Source organism: Glycine soja, chromosome 8 (assembly GCF_004193775.1).
Source record: "Glycine soja cultivar W05 chromosome 8, ASM419377v2, whole genome shotgun sequence".
NCBI lineage: Eukaryota > Viridiplantae > Streptophyta > Magnoliopsida > Fabales > Fabaceae > Glycine > Glycine soja.
In genome coordinates this window covers 47,553,153-47,570,168 of record NC_041009.1, presented here as the reverse complement: position 1 = coordinate 47,570,168, position 17,016 = coordinate 47,553,153, and the positions used below count along the sequence as shown (strand labels likewise).

General features: G+C 34.7%; 3 protein-coding genes across 3 annotated transcripts; 1 reads left to right on the top strand and 2 right to left on the bottom strand.

Moving 5' to 3' along the window:
- The first annotated feature begins 1,271 nt into the window (after window positions 1-1,271).
- Window positions 1,272-8,541, top strand: LOC114424374 (putative E3 ubiquitin-protein ligase LIN-2). The gene is made up of 9 exons (XM_028391216.1): window positions 1,272-1,454; window positions 1,560-3,210; window positions 3,853-4,005; window positions 4,134-4,161; window positions 4,262-4,877; window positions 5,713-5,857; window positions 6,881-7,150; window positions 7,392-7,698; window positions 8,230-8,541. The coding sequence occupies exons 2-9, from the start codon at window positions 1,591-1,593 to the stop codon at window positions 8,232-8,234; spliced, it is 3,144 nt and encodes a 1,047-aa protein (XP_028247017.1). The 5' UTR covers window positions 1,272-1,454; window positions 1,560-1,590; the 3' UTR covers window positions 8,235-8,541.
- Window positions 8,542-8,641: 100 nt separating this feature from the next.
- Window positions 8,642-11,556, bottom strand: LOC114424375 (protein NRT1/ PTR FAMILY 7.1-like). The gene is made up of 5 exons (XM_028391217.1): window positions 11,373-11,556; window positions 10,848-10,938; window positions 10,548-10,765; window positions 9,907-10,466; window positions 8,642-9,792 (listed from the first exon to the last, which is right to left on the bottom strand). The coding sequence occupies exons 1-5, from the start codon at window positions 11,433-11,435 to the stop codon at window positions 8,943-8,945; spliced, it is 1,782 nt and encodes a 593-aa protein (XP_028247018.1). The 5' UTR covers window positions 11,436-11,556; the 3' UTR covers window positions 8,642-8,942.
- A 2,169-nt stretch (window positions 11,557-13,725) lies between these two features.
- On the bottom strand, window positions 13,726-16,282 carry LOC114423806 (inositol transporter 1-like). Its single transcript, XM_028390703.1, has 4 exons — window positions 15,995-16,282; window positions 15,407-15,921; window positions 15,144-15,329; window positions 13,726-14,638 (listed from the first exon to the last, which is right to left on the bottom strand). The coding sequence occupies exons 1-4, from the start codon at window positions 16,149-16,151 to the stop codon at window positions 13,991-13,993; spliced, it is 1,506 nt and encodes a 501-aa protein (XP_028246504.1). The 5' UTR covers window positions 16,152-16,282; the 3' UTR covers window positions 13,726-13,990.
- Window positions 16,283-17,016: the final 734 nt, after the last annotated feature.

The following is a 17,016-nucleotide window of genomic DNA, read 5'->3' as shown; positions in this document are numbered from 1 at the left end:
ATCTTAACTTGAATTCCTTGGATGAATAAATTCGTTAGCGTGACAATTCACCAAAAAAGTCAACTTTTTACTATTGACTGGAATTTATAAAAAAATACAAAACTTTGAAGGCATTTTTTTTATTTAATAAATTTCACTTAAAATATTATAATTTTAGAATATTAATAGAATTTAAAATAAATACGTAGAAGAATATGTTGCCAGTGTTATATCATGCAACATAAAAAGAATGCGTTAGAAAATGTATTATATCGGTGTTATATCTTACTGGATCAAAACATATAAAATGTAATAAAACAAGAAGAGTTGAAACAACTTGCATCATTTTTAGCAGAAAAAGTTAAATTTCTTGAATATATATAGCCATGCTCAGTTTCAAGATTTATGCATATAACCCTTGCTTTTAACACTTAAGTATACATGTATAAAAAAATTAGTGTCACCTACTTTTAAAAAGTAAAAAAAGGGTATAAAAAAATCATTAGACTTGATATTTGTATATGTAGAAGGCACTAATAATTAAAAAAAGTATTTTTAACAAATTAAGAAAAGAGATCAATATTAATATCCGAGTAGAAAGAACAAAAGTCATTTTAAAAGAAAGAAATGTTATTTTAAGAGAAAAAATATTATACTTTTTTGTTTTTCATAAAGATTATTTGCCACATTTTAACGATGGTCTTGAGTATTCGAAATACTTTATCAACAAATAATTTCTTTATTTTTATTTTCTGCAATAAGGATATTCTCCAGTTGGTAGTAGAATACTAATTCTTTCGAGAATAAAGCAGGTTGTCTCTCTTAGGAATTCAATCTCTCTAAGGCGACCAATGTTTCCCGTTAACGTGGAAAAATGAAGATATAGTTTGGTGGGACCTTTGAGAAAAAGGTGTTAGTTGGAGACAGTTAGTGCTTACTGCTTAGTTAGTTAATTAGTACTATCACTATTTCCTACTATATATGAGTATGATTTTGAGATTCCAAGGCTAGGCAAGGCAACGAAAAGGTCTTCAATTAATTACAATTTATTATGCAAAAAACGAAAAAGTATTGATAAAAGAAAAGACAATGTCTACCGTCCTTGAAACATTCAAATCTGGCAACTGTCAAAAGTCTATTCATTCTCTCATTTGTCGCCTTTCACTTGTCCACTCAACTCGTGTTGCCAATTGTTGTTGTTTCTTACTTTTTTGTTTTTAATAACTAATCAACTTGTTTAAACTCTTCACTAATCAACATCTCTATCATTCTCCTTAATTTGTTCTCTTTCATTCGTCTATTCTATGCATAGCTGGTTTTAATATGACAAGCCTTAGCTCCCCCATTCAGTTGGGAATGTTTGCTGAGCAAGTCTGATTCTTATTATGGGATGTGGCATGACAGCATGCTTATTTAAATGTTACATGGTTGTGGATATGATTATTCTTCTATCATCATTTTAAACGGCTGGCAAGGTTGATGATATTATTCTTTTTCTTTCTCACTTTTTCTCTTCATTCTGGTTTTCTACTTGATAATTATTCCTCACTTTGAATGTTTTTGATCTTTGCCTTTAATAGGGTTGGAAAGGGCATATATATATACATATATATGGCTTCATCTTTGGAGGAGCTTCTTGCAGAGGAGGGGTTCAAAGGAATCAGAAGAGTGACAAGGTCTAGATCCTCCTTCCACCATGGTGCTTCAAGTGAGCCTCTTTACTCTTTGGATGGGAGATTTTCTGTATCAAGTGAAAGAGTTCGAACTCAGAGAACAAAGTCTGATGCCTCACAATATCAAATTACAAGTAGACAGTTAAAAACCGACACTCATACTGCTACGAACCGGATGTCAAGGGATAATCTTTTTTCGAGAGACAAAATGGATCAACGGTTAAAGAACTCTTCTACCGATACAGATTCAGGCAAAGGAATTGATATGCCAAGGAATGAGATTACTGAGGTGACTGAGCAAGAAGCTAACATAGTTAAAGATAATTATTCAAACCAAGTTTCTCTAAAAAGAGGCAAAGAGAAGAATTTCAATGAACTTGTGGAGGAGGAAGATCCTGTCAAGGATGCAAAGATGCACAGCAGAAGTTCCAGTATACATATGCTTGGACACTCTAGTGAAACTAGAAAGAATATAAAACCCCAGAAGGACTCATACACTAGATCAAATAGCAGCAGGAATAAAGATAGCAATCATGCTATGCAAGCTGCTTCTAGTCTTGCTCTTGATCAAGTTGCTGTCCAAGCAGTAGTTTCCATTCTAAATGGCTATATAAAGCATTTCTCCAAAGATGTGAATTTTCGGTCAACATTGCGTGGCAAATGCTTCTCCTCCTTGAATTTGATTGAAATGGAAGAAGAGAACATTACGGAGACCAAAGTCATAAGAAGTCTTGAGCAAGCAATCGAGGCCATTGATCAAACTGCTGAGGAACCTATATCTACCATGTATCTGAAAAGAACCACGATGCAACTTAGCATTATTACAGGTTTGAGTTTAAATGATTTTAAGTACGAGTGTACGTGTGGGATTCCAAATTATAAGTTGTCAGCCTGTGCTCATCTTTACCTCAGTGTGGTATACATGATGCAGAAAAAAAATAAGGTGTCAGCAAAGCATCTCTTGCAAGTGTTTTGTGATTCGCCTTTTCAGGCACGGACTGTATTGTTGCCTGAACTGTGGGAGCACCTATTTTCTCCACAATTTTCTCATTTGAAGGCATGGTACATCAAGGAAGCAGAATTTCTAGAAGATGCACCAAGCAAAACAAGAAAGCTAAAACTTCTTCAAAAAGTGTATAATGAACATTTGGATTCTGGAACTCATGTATTTGCCGTATACTACAAAGATTGGCTCACTGAAGGAGTAGAATCTCCGCCTATTCCTTCAATTGGCATTCCATCAGCTTCTGTAACGGGAAGTCAAGAGGGAAATTCACTTGGTTATTCATTTGAGTCTGCTAGCTCCATTGACCCACTCTCACCACAGCCAATGGTCAGCAAGAAACTGTATGATTCTATGTTTGGTGACTCTAGCAAATCCAGAGTTTACCAAGTCAAAGATATTAATGATGATGATAACCTAGACAACTGCATGAAAGGCTCTTGTGGTTCAACTATTGTTAGACAGACACTAACATATGAGTCTGAAACTGTTAAATTTACAGATCAAGATATTGAAGATTTCTCTATAGGTGTAGCAATTGATACAATCAAGCCTGTAAGATATTTCTCTTTCTGTATATTATTTTGCTGGGAAAATCACAATCAAGGGATTATTGGTCCTCTAAAATTGCTTTCAGTTTAAGAATGAATACTCAAGTGGTTAATTAAGTCTGGAAGTGATTATTTATTACCACTCTTTGAACATGATTAACCAGTTGAGTCATTAATTGTTCCTAAACTGAAAATAATTTTACCAAAAATTCCTTTTGGTAATTTTCTCTCTCCTTTTTTCATCTTGTCCTTTAATCTGAATTACTATAGTGGTTTACTCTTTAATCCCATTTGATTGGATTGTTCCTCTACTACATCATAGAAGAATGAATTAAAAATGATTTTTATGCTTCAAATTAATTTTCTTGAGTCCTCTTCAGTATTTGATATGCAAAAAAGTCTGAATTGTATATTTATGAAATGAAATTGTACCATTGGTCATTTTGTTTGGAACCGATACCTTTATTTTGATGGTTCTACATCTTGCCCAATTACACACTTTGTAGATTTGGAGTCATATAGGTTGAGGAGTGAAACACTGTACATTTTATAAAAAATGTTTTATGCTTGGAGTGGCATTGACATATTTGTTTCTATTCTTCCTCTACATCTCACTTATGTTTACAATGTCAATGATATTTGACAGCACAATGGAAATTCAATGACAGCTTCAGAAGAATGGCAGAAAAGGAATCTAGTCGATGACATTAATAACTCTTTCTCTATGAAAACTAATTTAAGCAGCCACAGTATTGATGCTCTATCACATGAAAAAGCTAGTGAACTTGTTCTTAAAAAGGTACAGGATCGGTTTTAGCAATGTGAACTGTGAAACATATTATTTTGGTCTCACTACTGTTTCACTGTCTATGCTGTGTTTATGACTTCATATATCTAATCACCTTCTTTATAATCTTTCATGTACAGCCAAATAAGACAAGTTCTACTCTTGAAGGTGAGAAAAATCATATGTTTGATTGATGTACCTTCCTTCAGATAACATCTACTATTAAATTTTTGGTTTCCTAAACGTCCTATCGAAAATATTGGTGCAGGGTCATATTTTCCAAGTATTCCACATGAATTTATTTGTCCTCTTACTGGAGATCTCTTTGAGGAACCAGTCACCCTAGAGACTGGTCAAACATTTGAAAGAGAAGCCATCAAAGCATGGTTTGAAAAGGGAAATAGAACATGCCCAGTAACAGGAAATAATTTGGAATGTGTGACCATGCCATTTACCAACCTTATTTTGAAGCGTTTGATTGATAATTGGAAGTCAGAACGTTTGGATTACCTTATTGATTTTTCTTTTCAAACAGTGGAGAATTTGGAGGAGCTTAAGTTGAAAAAGAGGGATGAGGCTGCTGTTTTCAAGTTAGAGAGTCATTTCTCCTCTTTGAAAGAAGAGGACAAATCAACTTATGCTAAGCATCTCATCTCTTTAGGAGTTCTTCCATTTCTTTTTAGGAGGTTTGAACAGGGAAATGTGAAAGAAAAATCACATGTGGTGTCACTTTTGCTAAACTGTATTCAAGTGGACTCTGGCTGCATATATCAGATAGCAAGGAGTGTTAACAGAAAATGTCTTGTTGAGCTTCTTCACAGTAAGGAGGCTACTCCGACAACAAATGCAATAATATTCCTTACTGAACTTTTATCAATGAAGAGGTGAACGTTATCAAATTTTGGCATTCAATTAAATAAGATTGATTTGTAGCCTAGTGCAACATATGGGTCAAACTTATTCAGCTTTTAAATTTTTTCCTTACCCGTCCTCTTTTCAAAAACATATTTTTAATTGGCTGTAATTGGTTACGGTAGGAATTTTGTTCAAGATTATCAGTTAAATACAAAAAATAAGTTAAGAGATATAACTTAAGGTTTTAGGACAGAGAAAACAGTTTGCTGCAATCTGAAATGTTAGAAGTTGGTTGAGACATTGACTAGGGAAATGGGCGTTGGGTGTTAAAATTTATGGACTTATTTACTTAAGGAGTGAATATGACCTCATTTGAAAGAAAAAAAAAGATGAATAAGTTAAAAGGAGTTTAAATTATTGAATGAAGGCCTGACATGCTTCCTCGTTTGTCTTGAAAAGCTGACTGCGTACAAACTTAGAACAACCTTGTGCTCAAGTAAACAGTATTTTATGCTAAAAGTTATTTAAAAGGCTAAAGGCAGCTAGAATGAATCTTTGAACCAATTGTGTAATACCCTCTGGGTGTAGCTCAATTGGTTGAGCATGATACCTGAGTTGTTGTAAACCCATGATACATCTCTTCGATTCCTACAGATAAAAAAAATCAATTGTATAATATCATGCATTTAATAGAATGATCTAATAGTTGAAGTAGTTAACAACTGCTTTCATAAATAATGGAAATAATTCTGGTCAGTTGTTTATCAGCATATTCTGGATATTATAAATTCCAGAAACAAATTTACAAGGACAACTAATATCTACTTCTCTTGAAGTATTAATTTCTGGACTGCTTTTTTGTAGGAGAAAGGATGTTACCTCATTCATAAGTGGCTTGGCGGGTGAAAAAGTATTTAATATAATGCATATTCTGCTCATGTATCTCAAGAATCCTTCTCCATTTGAAAAGCCCCTAATTGCTGTCCTTCTGTTACACTTTGATCTGCTGGTATGCTCAAGCAATGTTGAAAAAGTTATCCCAGTATAATCATTTCATGTCAATTTTCTTGTATCATCATTAGAAATAACCTTAGATGGTCTAACATGAAAGGTGGATGAGGCAATTTAACAGACCTCACAAATGGCTCCTCCCAAAAGTGAGGAATTATAATCATTCATTGAAAAATCAATGGTTTAAATTTAATAATTTGATATTTGTTATATATGTATAAGTATTTTTTCACAATGACACAATCTCAACACAGCAGATTTTCCAACCAAAGGTTATAACTATGCACTTTACCCTCTAAAGCGCACCCCTTACTTTATAGACATTTTCTATCAAGTTAGCCATAGGAATCTTGTGGCAGGAAATTGTCAAAACTCCCCATATTTAAATATAATTTTGTATTAAATTAATTGTAGAAGTTAGATTATGAAAAGTAATGAACAATTTTTACTCTGTAGTTTCCTTCTTCTAAATATTGAAATATATAATTGTACATAACTTCTGCAGATTGTGCACTTACAAATAAAATGACTACCTATGATTACTTGTAACGCATAATTTGCACCTTAAAATTCGCCAAATCATCTTTGTTTTTCAACACATTTAAGGGATACTACTGCATTGGAACATCTCTCCATCTTCTGCAAGAAAAATGTAAATATAAAAAAAATAAAAATCAGATGTTTAGAATAGAACAAACACTTGAAACCAGAACATTAGCAGTTCATGTCTATGCTCTTCTTATTTAATACGCTTAGATAATACTAGCTTGTAACATACAATCCTAACCTAACCTAAAATCTTGCAATTTGCTTCATTATATAGATTAAGATATTCTGTAGATTTGGCATGAATATGGAATTATCTGTATAATATTTAAATACCAAATGCCTTCAGTGTTTCATCCAATATTTAGCACTCTTTCGATTTATTTTGTTTATAAATTTTTCTTGAATTAAATGATAAATGAAATTCAGTTTCTGCCTTGCACACTTAAAGACTAGAACAAGTTTTTCACTTCAGGTTGAGCCTCAAAAGTTTGGCATATACAGAGAGGTGGCTGTGAATGCCATTGCAGAGGCACTTGATGCCAGCTTAAATGATGAGAAGGGCAGAGAGAAGTGTTGCAGAGCACTATTAATCTTGTGTAGCCATTTTTCTTCAACTGGAAAGATACCAACCATGACTAGCATCTTAAAACAAGCAGGTTATAATAATGATAGCCTAGAAGTGAAACCTCCTGGCCATGAAGAAGAGGGTCAGCAGTTATATGTAACCATTTCAGTTTCATCGGTAAGTTTTCTTTGTTAGGGACTTTGTCATCTCTAAGGTATTTCTCTGGATGAAAAACAATGTTTTCTTGTGTATACTGGATTAGATACAATCAATCTCTTGGCATATGTTTAATGATACATATATTTATTGAAGAAAGTAAAATACTTGTCTTCCACTTGTGTATAAATGAATTTTTTTGTAACTTGCATTAGATACTGAATGTATCTTGGCTCGACTGATAAATTAATTAAAATGGTAGGAAGATGAAGAAAAAAGGGGTGAAGAGTTGCTAAAGAAGTTGTTAGAGTCGTTGATTGGTGATGGAGAAAGCCCTTTTTTGAAGAGCATATCTAGATGTTTAGATACTAATCACCTAGATTTGGTGAGAACGTGTCTAATAACTGTGACATGGTTGAGCTCCTCACTATCTTCGCTATTTAGTGCTGGATTGCATCTTCCCGCCTTCTTATCCATCATCTCTCAGTTGAAAGGAATCTTGGAAAATGGAGAACTTGAGCTCAAGACTCTTGCTTCTTTGTCTTTGCTTAATTTCAGTAAAATATCAGGTTCACCATCTTCTGCACTTCTTTTTCCTTTCCTTTTTTTGGTTGCTAAAAATCTTTCCATTTTTGATATGAACTTGTGCGAAAACGAAGTACACTTCCCATTATCATTCTTTCCCCATTTTTTGCTGTGCTACTTTTCTTTTTGTTTTGAATATGGGAGACCTTCACAATAACCAACCAAGATGTGAATCTAGATTCCTAGAATGCTATTTCTTCTTTCTTAATAATGGAAATGAGATTTCATAAAATTGTTCTTCTAGTACCTTTGAACAAGACTAAACAATGTTTTACACTGCATTTTGCTTAAAATTGTTTGAGAATCATCTACCGAAGATAATATTAAGCAAGTTTTTATGAGAGAAACTCTTAGTCCATTTTTACAATTTGTCAAGAAAAAATTCATTGTTGTCTTGTGATATTATGACAGGGTGTGAAATATATTCAAAAAGGTGATAGATATGAGCATTCAAGTGCACTAAGCATGCACAACTTATATGATTCTGTTTAACACCTTGTAAATTGTTTTAATAGAATGAAAAACGGTTTTGAAGACTATGGCAGAAGATATTGCTCCCCTTCTTCATGGACTTGTTGATGTAGCATGGACTGCAAAACAGCTGCATGCCATTGTGTCCAGGGAGAATTTGTAGTATTCAGAAAACATATCTTCATCTCCTCATTTCAGGAGTTCCAATTTTGATGGGGTCCAATTTTTCTTGTCAGAAAATTTATGCTGCTTATATATGAAAATCCTTGGCATAGACTGTTCTAGAAAAAGCAAATACTTCAACATGGTAAATTTTTGTCTAGAAAAAATGTAAATTGATCTCATTGATTTTTTAATGTTTTATCAGGATGAATAACCACAAAAGGTTGTGAATGTGATATGCTTCACACCTTAAAGACTAGTGTTAGAGTGATAAATTGTTAGGAGGTCTCGAAAAAATGACGTGGTAATTTATAGTTTGATCCTCTCGCACGAGTAGACTGGCTTCAAAGTTCAGAACTATTACATAGCAACTAAGAATGCCTACTATATATTCACTAATACCCAGAATAGCATAAGTCCAAATGCCAAATTTGGTATCAAGAAAGCAATCATCCCACCAATATTTTGTCAATTCTCTCTCAAATTGAGCCGGCATGCTTTGTGTCACCAAAAAGGATCATCCTTGAACAGCCTTATCAAAATTATTAAGATAAAAAAATTCCTAGCAAGAAAATGAAAATTCAAGACAACTGAATCAAACTTTACCAATCATTTCCTTGTCCTCTTGGCTTTCCATGTCACCATCTCCAAGGTTGATGCTCTTGTACCAGCGAGCACATAATAAGTAGAGTACAAAGTCAAGAGCATTTAGCACTGCAACGAGGAAGAAAAACCTATCCATGTGCCCCACATTCAAGTTATTGGGAATCCATCCCGGATTCTCGCCTCTTGCAGTGATTCGCATCACCATGTAAACCAGCATGCTACTCACATAGTTTCCAAGAGACATTGAAGCCATGCAAAGTGAGCTCCCAAAGCTTTTTATGCCATCTGGGGCTTGCCCATTAAAGAACTCCAATTGACCCACATACATGAAAACTTCTGAAGCACCAACTAGAACATACTGCGGGATTTGCCAAAATATACTCAAAGAACTAGCCTTTTCCCTGGGTGTAACGTGTTTGAGCCTTTCAAACTCTGTGACACCAGCTGCAAGCATTGCTAACATTCCAATAACTAGACCAACTCCCATTCTTTGAAGCTCAGTTAGTCCCCTAGGATTGCCACTTAATCTTCCTGCCAGAGGAACAAGGATTTGGCGATAAATTCCAGTGCATAAAAGGACACTGCAGATATCAAACACTGACATGCTGGCTGCTGGCAAGTGAAATTTTCCTATCTCGTTGTTCATCACATTCCCTTGCTCGACAAAAAGAGAAGCCATTTGCGTAAACACAACCGAATAAATAATAGTACATAACCAAACTGGTAGCATTCTCAGTACGCATTTGGCTTCCTCAACTTGAGTCACAGTACATAGCCGCCAGTGATTCTTGAGATGAACTGCATCTTTCTCCGTTATCGTTGCTGCCTTGTCCATGAATCTGCTCAACATCAACAAAAATGAACCAAGGATGTAGTAAGGTTCAATTCCATGCAACCAAACAAGTTAATCAAAATTATATAGTTGTTTTACATAATCACGTGTTTTTTGTTACCTAAAATCATTGCTGTGCAGAATCTTTCTACTCCCTTTTATGGCTGATTCTGGACCATCAACCTCATAAAGTTGGTCTTCCTTGGCTGAACCAACCTTCCACTTTCTAGCAGTAGCCACAAACACCTGAACTACCCTTATCACCGGATTCCCATGTGCCTTTACATATTTATATTTTTGATATCCTGCTAAGTATGAAACTAAGGCAATAACAGCTGAGGCCAAGGACACCAAGAACCCCCTTGTCCACATTCCTGAATTCTCGTAGTATACTAATACAGTGTTGGAGAACAGAGACCCAACATTGAGAGCAAAGTAAAAGTAACAGAAGAAGGTTTCTCTGGCATCCCTATGTTTTTCATTCTTCTCATCAAATTGATCTGCACCAAAGGTTGCTAAGGTGGGTTGGTGCCCTCCATATCCAAATGCCACTAGATATATGGACAAGTAGAAAATGCCAACACCCAATGATGATGGTTCCAAGCATGTAGTTTCTTCATTTCCACAACCAGCCGGTTTGATCAAAAATCGCCAAGACGTGAAAGACAACATCCCCAAGCCCTGTGCATATATGTTCAGAATTTCATAATGCCAGCAAAGTGTTATAGTAAGATGTAAGGTGAATACAATACAATACAATACCACAACAAAAATGAGCTGAAAGATTGTGCATGTTAAATATCGTCCCCAGTAAGAATCACTGAGGAAGGCTCCTATGAGTGAGAATATGTAAACGGTTCCGGTCCACTTGCTCACGTTGTTAGCAGCCTCAGCACTTTCTTGGTGAAGGACTCGGGTCAGAAACAGAACCAAGTTCACTCCAACTCCAAAGAAAGCTAGTGTAGCCAGTGCTTGATTCGCTGCATTGCATTCAATATCAATATCATGATTCATGTTGCATTTACATTCCAACTTGCTAAACACTGATCATTTATTTCATACCTAGCAAGATATTTGCAGTTTTCCAACCTCCTTTAATCTTCTCATGGCTTGTGCCTGACTGCTCTGTGTAGTGCCCATTTCCTCCTGTCACCTTTTTTTTTTAAATAAAGAACACAATATACATAAATAAAATAACAAATTTAGTCTATAACCTTTTTTCTTTCATTCAACAAAATGAATCTATCTATGATATTTTAGTGGATAACATAGGCATATGTATTTCGTTTAATCATGCAAGCTAGACTTTGCGAAGTCAAACCGACAACCATAAGAAGAAAAAAAAGTGCAACTGCTAATGAACTATTTGACACAACATACTTCTATCAACTTTTCTTTCTTTTCAAGCATGTATATTTTGGCTTTTAAAGAAAACAATTTCAGTTTGTGACATGAAATATATATAAGCCATAAATGGTCTGTATAATTGTTTTTCTATTTAACATTAACACAAAGAACCCCTTCACTTTGTTTTGTATCACCAGGAAGCAAATTGAAACTAAACCAGATCAACTAAGAATAACTGACCTCGATTGCTTCAATATTTACGGAGTTGACAGAATTTTCAATTCCTGGTTCCATCTGCAACATGTAAAACTCTGTTTAAAACTACTAAGCTCCATTATTGATATATAAGAATTTCTCTTTTCAAATGACAATGAAACTCATCTTTAGGAGTCATTTTCAAGCATGAATTTCCACTACTATCTTGTTTCATGTTGTATAGAATCCTAAATAAAGTATGTTTTTAATAAGATAGATTGGTTAGGTTAGGTTAGGTTGTTTATCTCCATACTTTGTAGACTCAAATAATAACAATAAGGATGAATGTATAAAATAGAGACAGAATCATCTAAATAAGCAACCACGTAAAGGAGCAACAGTATTTATATATATATATATATATATATATTTTTTTTTTTTTTTATTTTTTTTTTTTTATTTTTTTCATTTATGCATAAGCATAACAATAAAGGTACTTTGCTACTCTTCTTTTACATTCACAGATATGGTTAATCCAAAAAGGAAAATACAACGCAACAACCAAATAAACTAAATTGCATCGATCCTACAAGTTGCTGTTCAACATATTGAGCTAATAAGAATATAACTTATCAACATAATACAAGAAAATATCATGGATGATAACTTCTGTTACAAGTTGTACGAACATGCACATCTTTTTCTTTTAAACATCTCAGGTATATATGTTCAGTGAAAACTTAGGACCCAAATTTTTCAAGCAAATTTATAATATAATAAATGTTATGAAAAAACATTTAATATAAATATTTACTTATGGAAACAAACAATTGTTGTTTGGTTATACATCATGAGGGCTCTTTTATAAGTTAGTATAACATTACTTTTTTGACAATTGACACAAAAACATTATGCCGATAACATACATGATACATGGAATGTTACAAAAAAAAAACACAACACAAAATAGAAACTCCAATAGGAGCGTAGCGACATATTCAACAAACGTGATAATTCCACATAAAAAAAATAAAATAAAAAACCTTTTGCGGAACTTGGTTACAGAAATAATGAACTGTTCTGGAATTGTGTCAAATTCTGGTGAGGGGGAAGAGCAAGAAGCAGCAATTACAAAGGCCAATGTTCCCCAAGAATCTGCCCGGTTCAAACCTCTATTCATTTATGGTTGAAACTTATAATTTTGATGGAATGGAGCTCACAAAGATGCCACCGCCAGTGAGTTCTCTCAATCTCTCATGCATGTACGTACAAAACAAACAATAACTTTGCATGCATGCAAATTAATTTAATCCTTTTCTTTTCTTCGAGCTAGTAATGGTGAACCACACACTAGACTAGAGGCCAATTAAGAACACCGATCGATCACTGGAGAAGAAGCACTGGCTAGCTAGTAATGGTTAGTTTTTTGTATATATGCTTGTTCACTGGATGACTTTCATTCTCTTTCTAAGTTAATTTATTTAAATAGTATGCTTAACGATGGAGCCGGATCTTACTTAATTAAGCAGTGAGCGAGGTCTAGTGACACTAGATCAGTTATAGAGTGTAAAACAACCAATGATTGATTAGCGACCAAGATTTGTTGCTATTTAAGTGTAACTGAATTACGAAAACTTAGCAAAATTCAATTTATGTGGATGAGATTAAGGGCCTCTCTTGAACCGATCTTCCTTAATCACAAGTTTTGCCCACACATGGATCTATATTATTAACGAATATAATACAGTTCTCTTCTCTGAAACTCGTCGATTATAAGCCACACAAGCTTGTAAAATAATCAGGGTAAATGGTTCTTTTTAATTAATTATTTTATCAATTATTATTTTTTAATATATAAATTATATTATAATTAAATTTACAATAAATCATTTTTGATATTCTTTTAAAAATGAAAAGCATAAATTCAAAAAATTAAGTTGTTTAGACAATTAAATATATATAGATAAAGATGAAATAAGAGTGGTTTAATACCCAAAAAAATAGTTTGAGATAGTCAAAAAAGAAATTTTTTGAACTAATTGATAAGTCAAATAAAATTTGATATTTGAATTGAGAGTATATTTGAAATTTCAAATGACAAATATGGTTTGTTGGACTAACAAGACGTAGAGAGAAAAGAAATAGAATTAAAAAGTATATATAAAATGTTTTTTATGTGAAATATTTTTTTATTGAGTATATAATATAACTGCATATTTAAGAATAAAACTTGAAACTCTTGTCACCACTCAATATAATTTTTCAATCAATTGTTATAATTCCTCATCTTTTCTCTAAAGTAAAATCCTCATTTGAGAGGGATAAAATCTGAAACTGAACAATAAAATAACTACAGAATCGCATGATTGACAAAATATTAAAGGTAAACTCAAACATGAAGGCAAGTGAGAAGTCACGTTGTAAAAGTGAAACTCCACAAAATGAGTTGAAATAACCATGGACGATGGAACTACAGCATTTTAATGATGGTGCCGATCGATGGAACTACACAACTATTCCCATTCCATTCACTTATATTATGAGGCAAGTGAAAGATGCGAACCAAATCAAACAGTATGATATATAAAGTCATAATAAAATGCTTATGTGAAATGTACCCACACGATACATCTATTTAGGCCAACAAGCTCACACTTTATTAATTAGGAACTACTTCCCTGCTCAAGAAGGTTTTGTGTGTTGGGGTTCTTGCCCCAAGCTCTCTCCCTCCATATTACTTCCACTTCATCAAAGGTCAATCCTTTGGTCTCTGGAACATAAACAAGCACAAATACAAATGCAACCACAGCTATGACACCAATAATCAGAAAAGTTGAACCAATCCCTATACCCTCCGCAATTGAAAGAAAGGTCTCTGAGACAATCAAATTTGAGACCCAACACACAGTAGCTGACATGCCCCCACAGATACCTCGATATTCTTCCGGATATATCTCTGAACTCAGAGTCCATGGCACAGGCCCCATTCCTGGCGAGAAAAAACCAATATACAAGGCTAAGCCTACAACTGCAAGCCATCCATACAACTCATTTGACGTGGATGATTGCTTATAAAATGCAAAGGCCAAGATGACCAAAGATACAATTACTCCTCCCAGACTAGAAAGAGCTAATTTTTTTCGTCCAGCATGGTCGATAAGGTAAATGCCAAGAATTGTTCCGGCTGCATTCATGCCGGCAACTATAAGGGATAGAAGAAGAGCCAATTCATTAGCATGGAACCCTGCCATTTGGACAATTGTCGGGCTGTAGTACATGACTGTGTTAATACCCGTGAACTGCTGAAAAGCCTGCACAACCATTGGATGCTATAAGAACAGAATGCATTTCCACACACTGATGCTATTCATATTCAAAATTTCAAAATGCCCTTGGCTGCCACTAACAAACAATGTACAAGGGAAGATGGTGGCTTCTTAAATCAATCACAAAACCAGGATCACATTAGAGTTGGAAACAAGGAAACTAAGCACTGGTCTGAAAACTTAATTCAAACTTGAAAGCTGAAATGAAAAGGCATCACAATTTTAGTAGACCACTGCTGGAGGCGAGGGGGTGATTAGCTAGAGATAGTGGCAAGATAGAATATATAAGGGGGGGGGGGGGGGGGGGTGGGAGGCAACTCACAAGCTTTTGGGATGGAGTAAGACCCAAATCCACATTCAAAGCATTTCTGGACAAGATGGTAACTTAACTTTTCGCATGGATTGACGCATAAGTATGTACTTGTAAGTAGCATTCTAATTGTGCAATTATTTCGAAAAATGCTAAAGCAAAGAAGAATTGTTCTGTTACCAGAAGTCCGGCACCGACGAGGAATGCCAGTCTGATTTCTTTGGATCTAAAAACATCCCAGAATTTGATATTTGACCTTCTTTGGCGCTCTTGCTCGGATTGAGCAGTGAGGAAATCGACTTCGTCTTCTAAGCGAGCAACGTCAAAGATCTTAGAAAGCACATCAACGGCTTCATTTTTCCTATTCTGAAAAGAGGAAGAGATAAAGAGGAGTGAAAAGAGCGCTGTAAGAAGATAAGATGAGCATGAGCATGAGAATTTACCTTGACAAAAAGCCATCTTGGGGATTCAGGGAGGAAGAGCATGAGAACAAACTGAACAACAGCAGGCACACCAGAAACACCAAGCATCCATCGCCAAGTACCAGGAACACCAGTAAAAGCGAGGTTAACAAGATAGGAAAGAAACTGTCCACCGGTTATCATGAGGACATTTGTGCTGACTAATGAACCCCTTATTTCGGAAGGTGATGCTTCTGCAATATAAACGGGAGCAGTGACAGAAGCTATGCCCACACCCAAACCAACCAGAAGGCGTCCCAAAATGAGAACATAAGGATCTGGAGCAGAAGCCATGATTATTGCTCCGGCGGTAAAGATAACATCGGCAAAGAGGGTGGCCTTCTTTCGACCATAGGCATCATTAATCCAACCACCCAATGCTGCTCCCACGATTGCCCCGGCAATAGCCATGCTGACTATTGTTTCCTGGAGAAGATTGCTGTTTCTAACCTCCTCAAAATCATCCTTAATGTATAAAAGAGCCCCTGATATCACACCTGCATCACAATCACAATCACAAGATGAGGAATTCTACCATACAACTTTGGATCTAAACAAACACTGACTTACCAGTGTCGTAGCCGAAGAGGAGACCACCGATGCCGGCGACAGCAGCCAGTCCGAGAATGTAAGGATTTTTGAAAAAGGACATCTTCCGCTCTGGATACAAATCCAAGTATCCTGAGCTTCCCGGCGTCGATTGCATAGTGATACCCCCCCCAGTCATCTTCTTCAATTCTACAATCAGACCTTGTGCCAAAATTTCATAGCTTTTTATTCTATTTTCTCCTCAGACAGACACCTGGCACTACCACCACCATTCCCAATTTACTTACCCTTCCTTTTTTCTTCAATACTTTGCGCATCGCCATACCCATTTATTATGCTCCCCCTTCGATTTTCTTTTCTTTTCTTTTATTCTAAAGGTAAAATTACAAATTCGATCTCTCAGATTATTTTTAGTTTTAAATTTCATTCTCTAGTAATTTAATTTACAAATTTGATCTCTTTATTTTATAAAATTGTATAATATTGATTTTTCATGCCATGATTGAACGTTGATTATTAACAAATGATGTTAACTATCACGTATCAGGTTCTTATTGGATGATGATGACGGTCATATATCATCTGTCATGTATCATGTTTTGATTGGATGCCAACTCCATAAAAGATAAAATGAATTATTGTTTTTATTGACCAATCAAAACATGACACATGATAGTCATCATCATCCAATGTGACTGTGATAGACATTTAATAGTCAATGTCCAATTGTGGTCTTGACTATAACATAACACGATTTTATAAAAATAGAAGACTAAATTTGTGAATTAAATTATTAGAGGACCAAATCAGAAACTAGAGATAAACTAGGAGACCAAAAATGTAATTTTGTCTATTCTAAATAATAAATAATTTCCAATTAAAGTCCTTTCTGTTTTTTTTTTCTTTCTACAAACAAAACCCAATAAATCAATCCCATGCGTTTAGAGAACCTAGTATATTTGTTTACTTTTTTTTTTGTCTTCTCAACTCTCAAGTCTACATTTGTTTTCTTAAAGCACAACACCTGTGTGTTTCAGATTAAA

Bases quoted from the DNA above. Each gene is read 5' to 3' on its own strand.
- LOC114424374 (XM_028391216.1), top strand. From the start codon at position 1,591: ATGGCTTCATCTTTGGAGGAGCTTCTTGCAGAGGAGGGGTTCAAAGGA. The intron at 3,211-3,852 runs GTAAGATATTTC...GATATTTGACAG, and splicing joins CAATTGATACAATCAAGCCT to CACAATGGAAATTCAATGAC. The intron at 7,151-7,391 runs GTAAGTTTTCTT...TTAAAATGGTAG, and splicing joins TAACCATTTCAGTTTCATCG to GAAGATGAAGAAAAAAGGGG.
- LOC114424375 (XM_028391217.1), bottom strand. From the start codon at position 11,435: ATGTTGCAGATGGAACCAGGAATTGAAAATTCTGTCAACTCCGTAAAT. The intron at 10,939-11,372 runs GTCAGTTATTCT...TAAAAAAAAAAG, and splicing joins TAAATATTGAAGCAATCGAG to GTGACAGGAGGAAATGGGCA. The intron at 9,793-9,906 runs GTAACAAAAAAC...GATGTTGAGCAG, and splicing joins CTGCACAGCAATGATTTTAG to ATTCATGGACAAGGCAGCAA.
- LOC114423806 (XM_028390703.1), bottom strand. From the start codon at position 16,151: ATGACTGGGGGGGGTATCACTATGCAATCGACGCCGGGAAGCTCAGGA. The intron at 15,330-15,406 runs GTAAATTCTCAT...TCCTCTTTTCAG, and splicing joins CAAGATGGCTTTTTGTCAAG to AATAGGAAAAATGAAGCCGT. The intron at 14,639-15,143 runs GTAACAGAACAA...ATGGTTGTGCAG, and splicing joins TCGTCGGTGCCGGACTTCTG to GCTTTTCAGCAGTTCACGGG.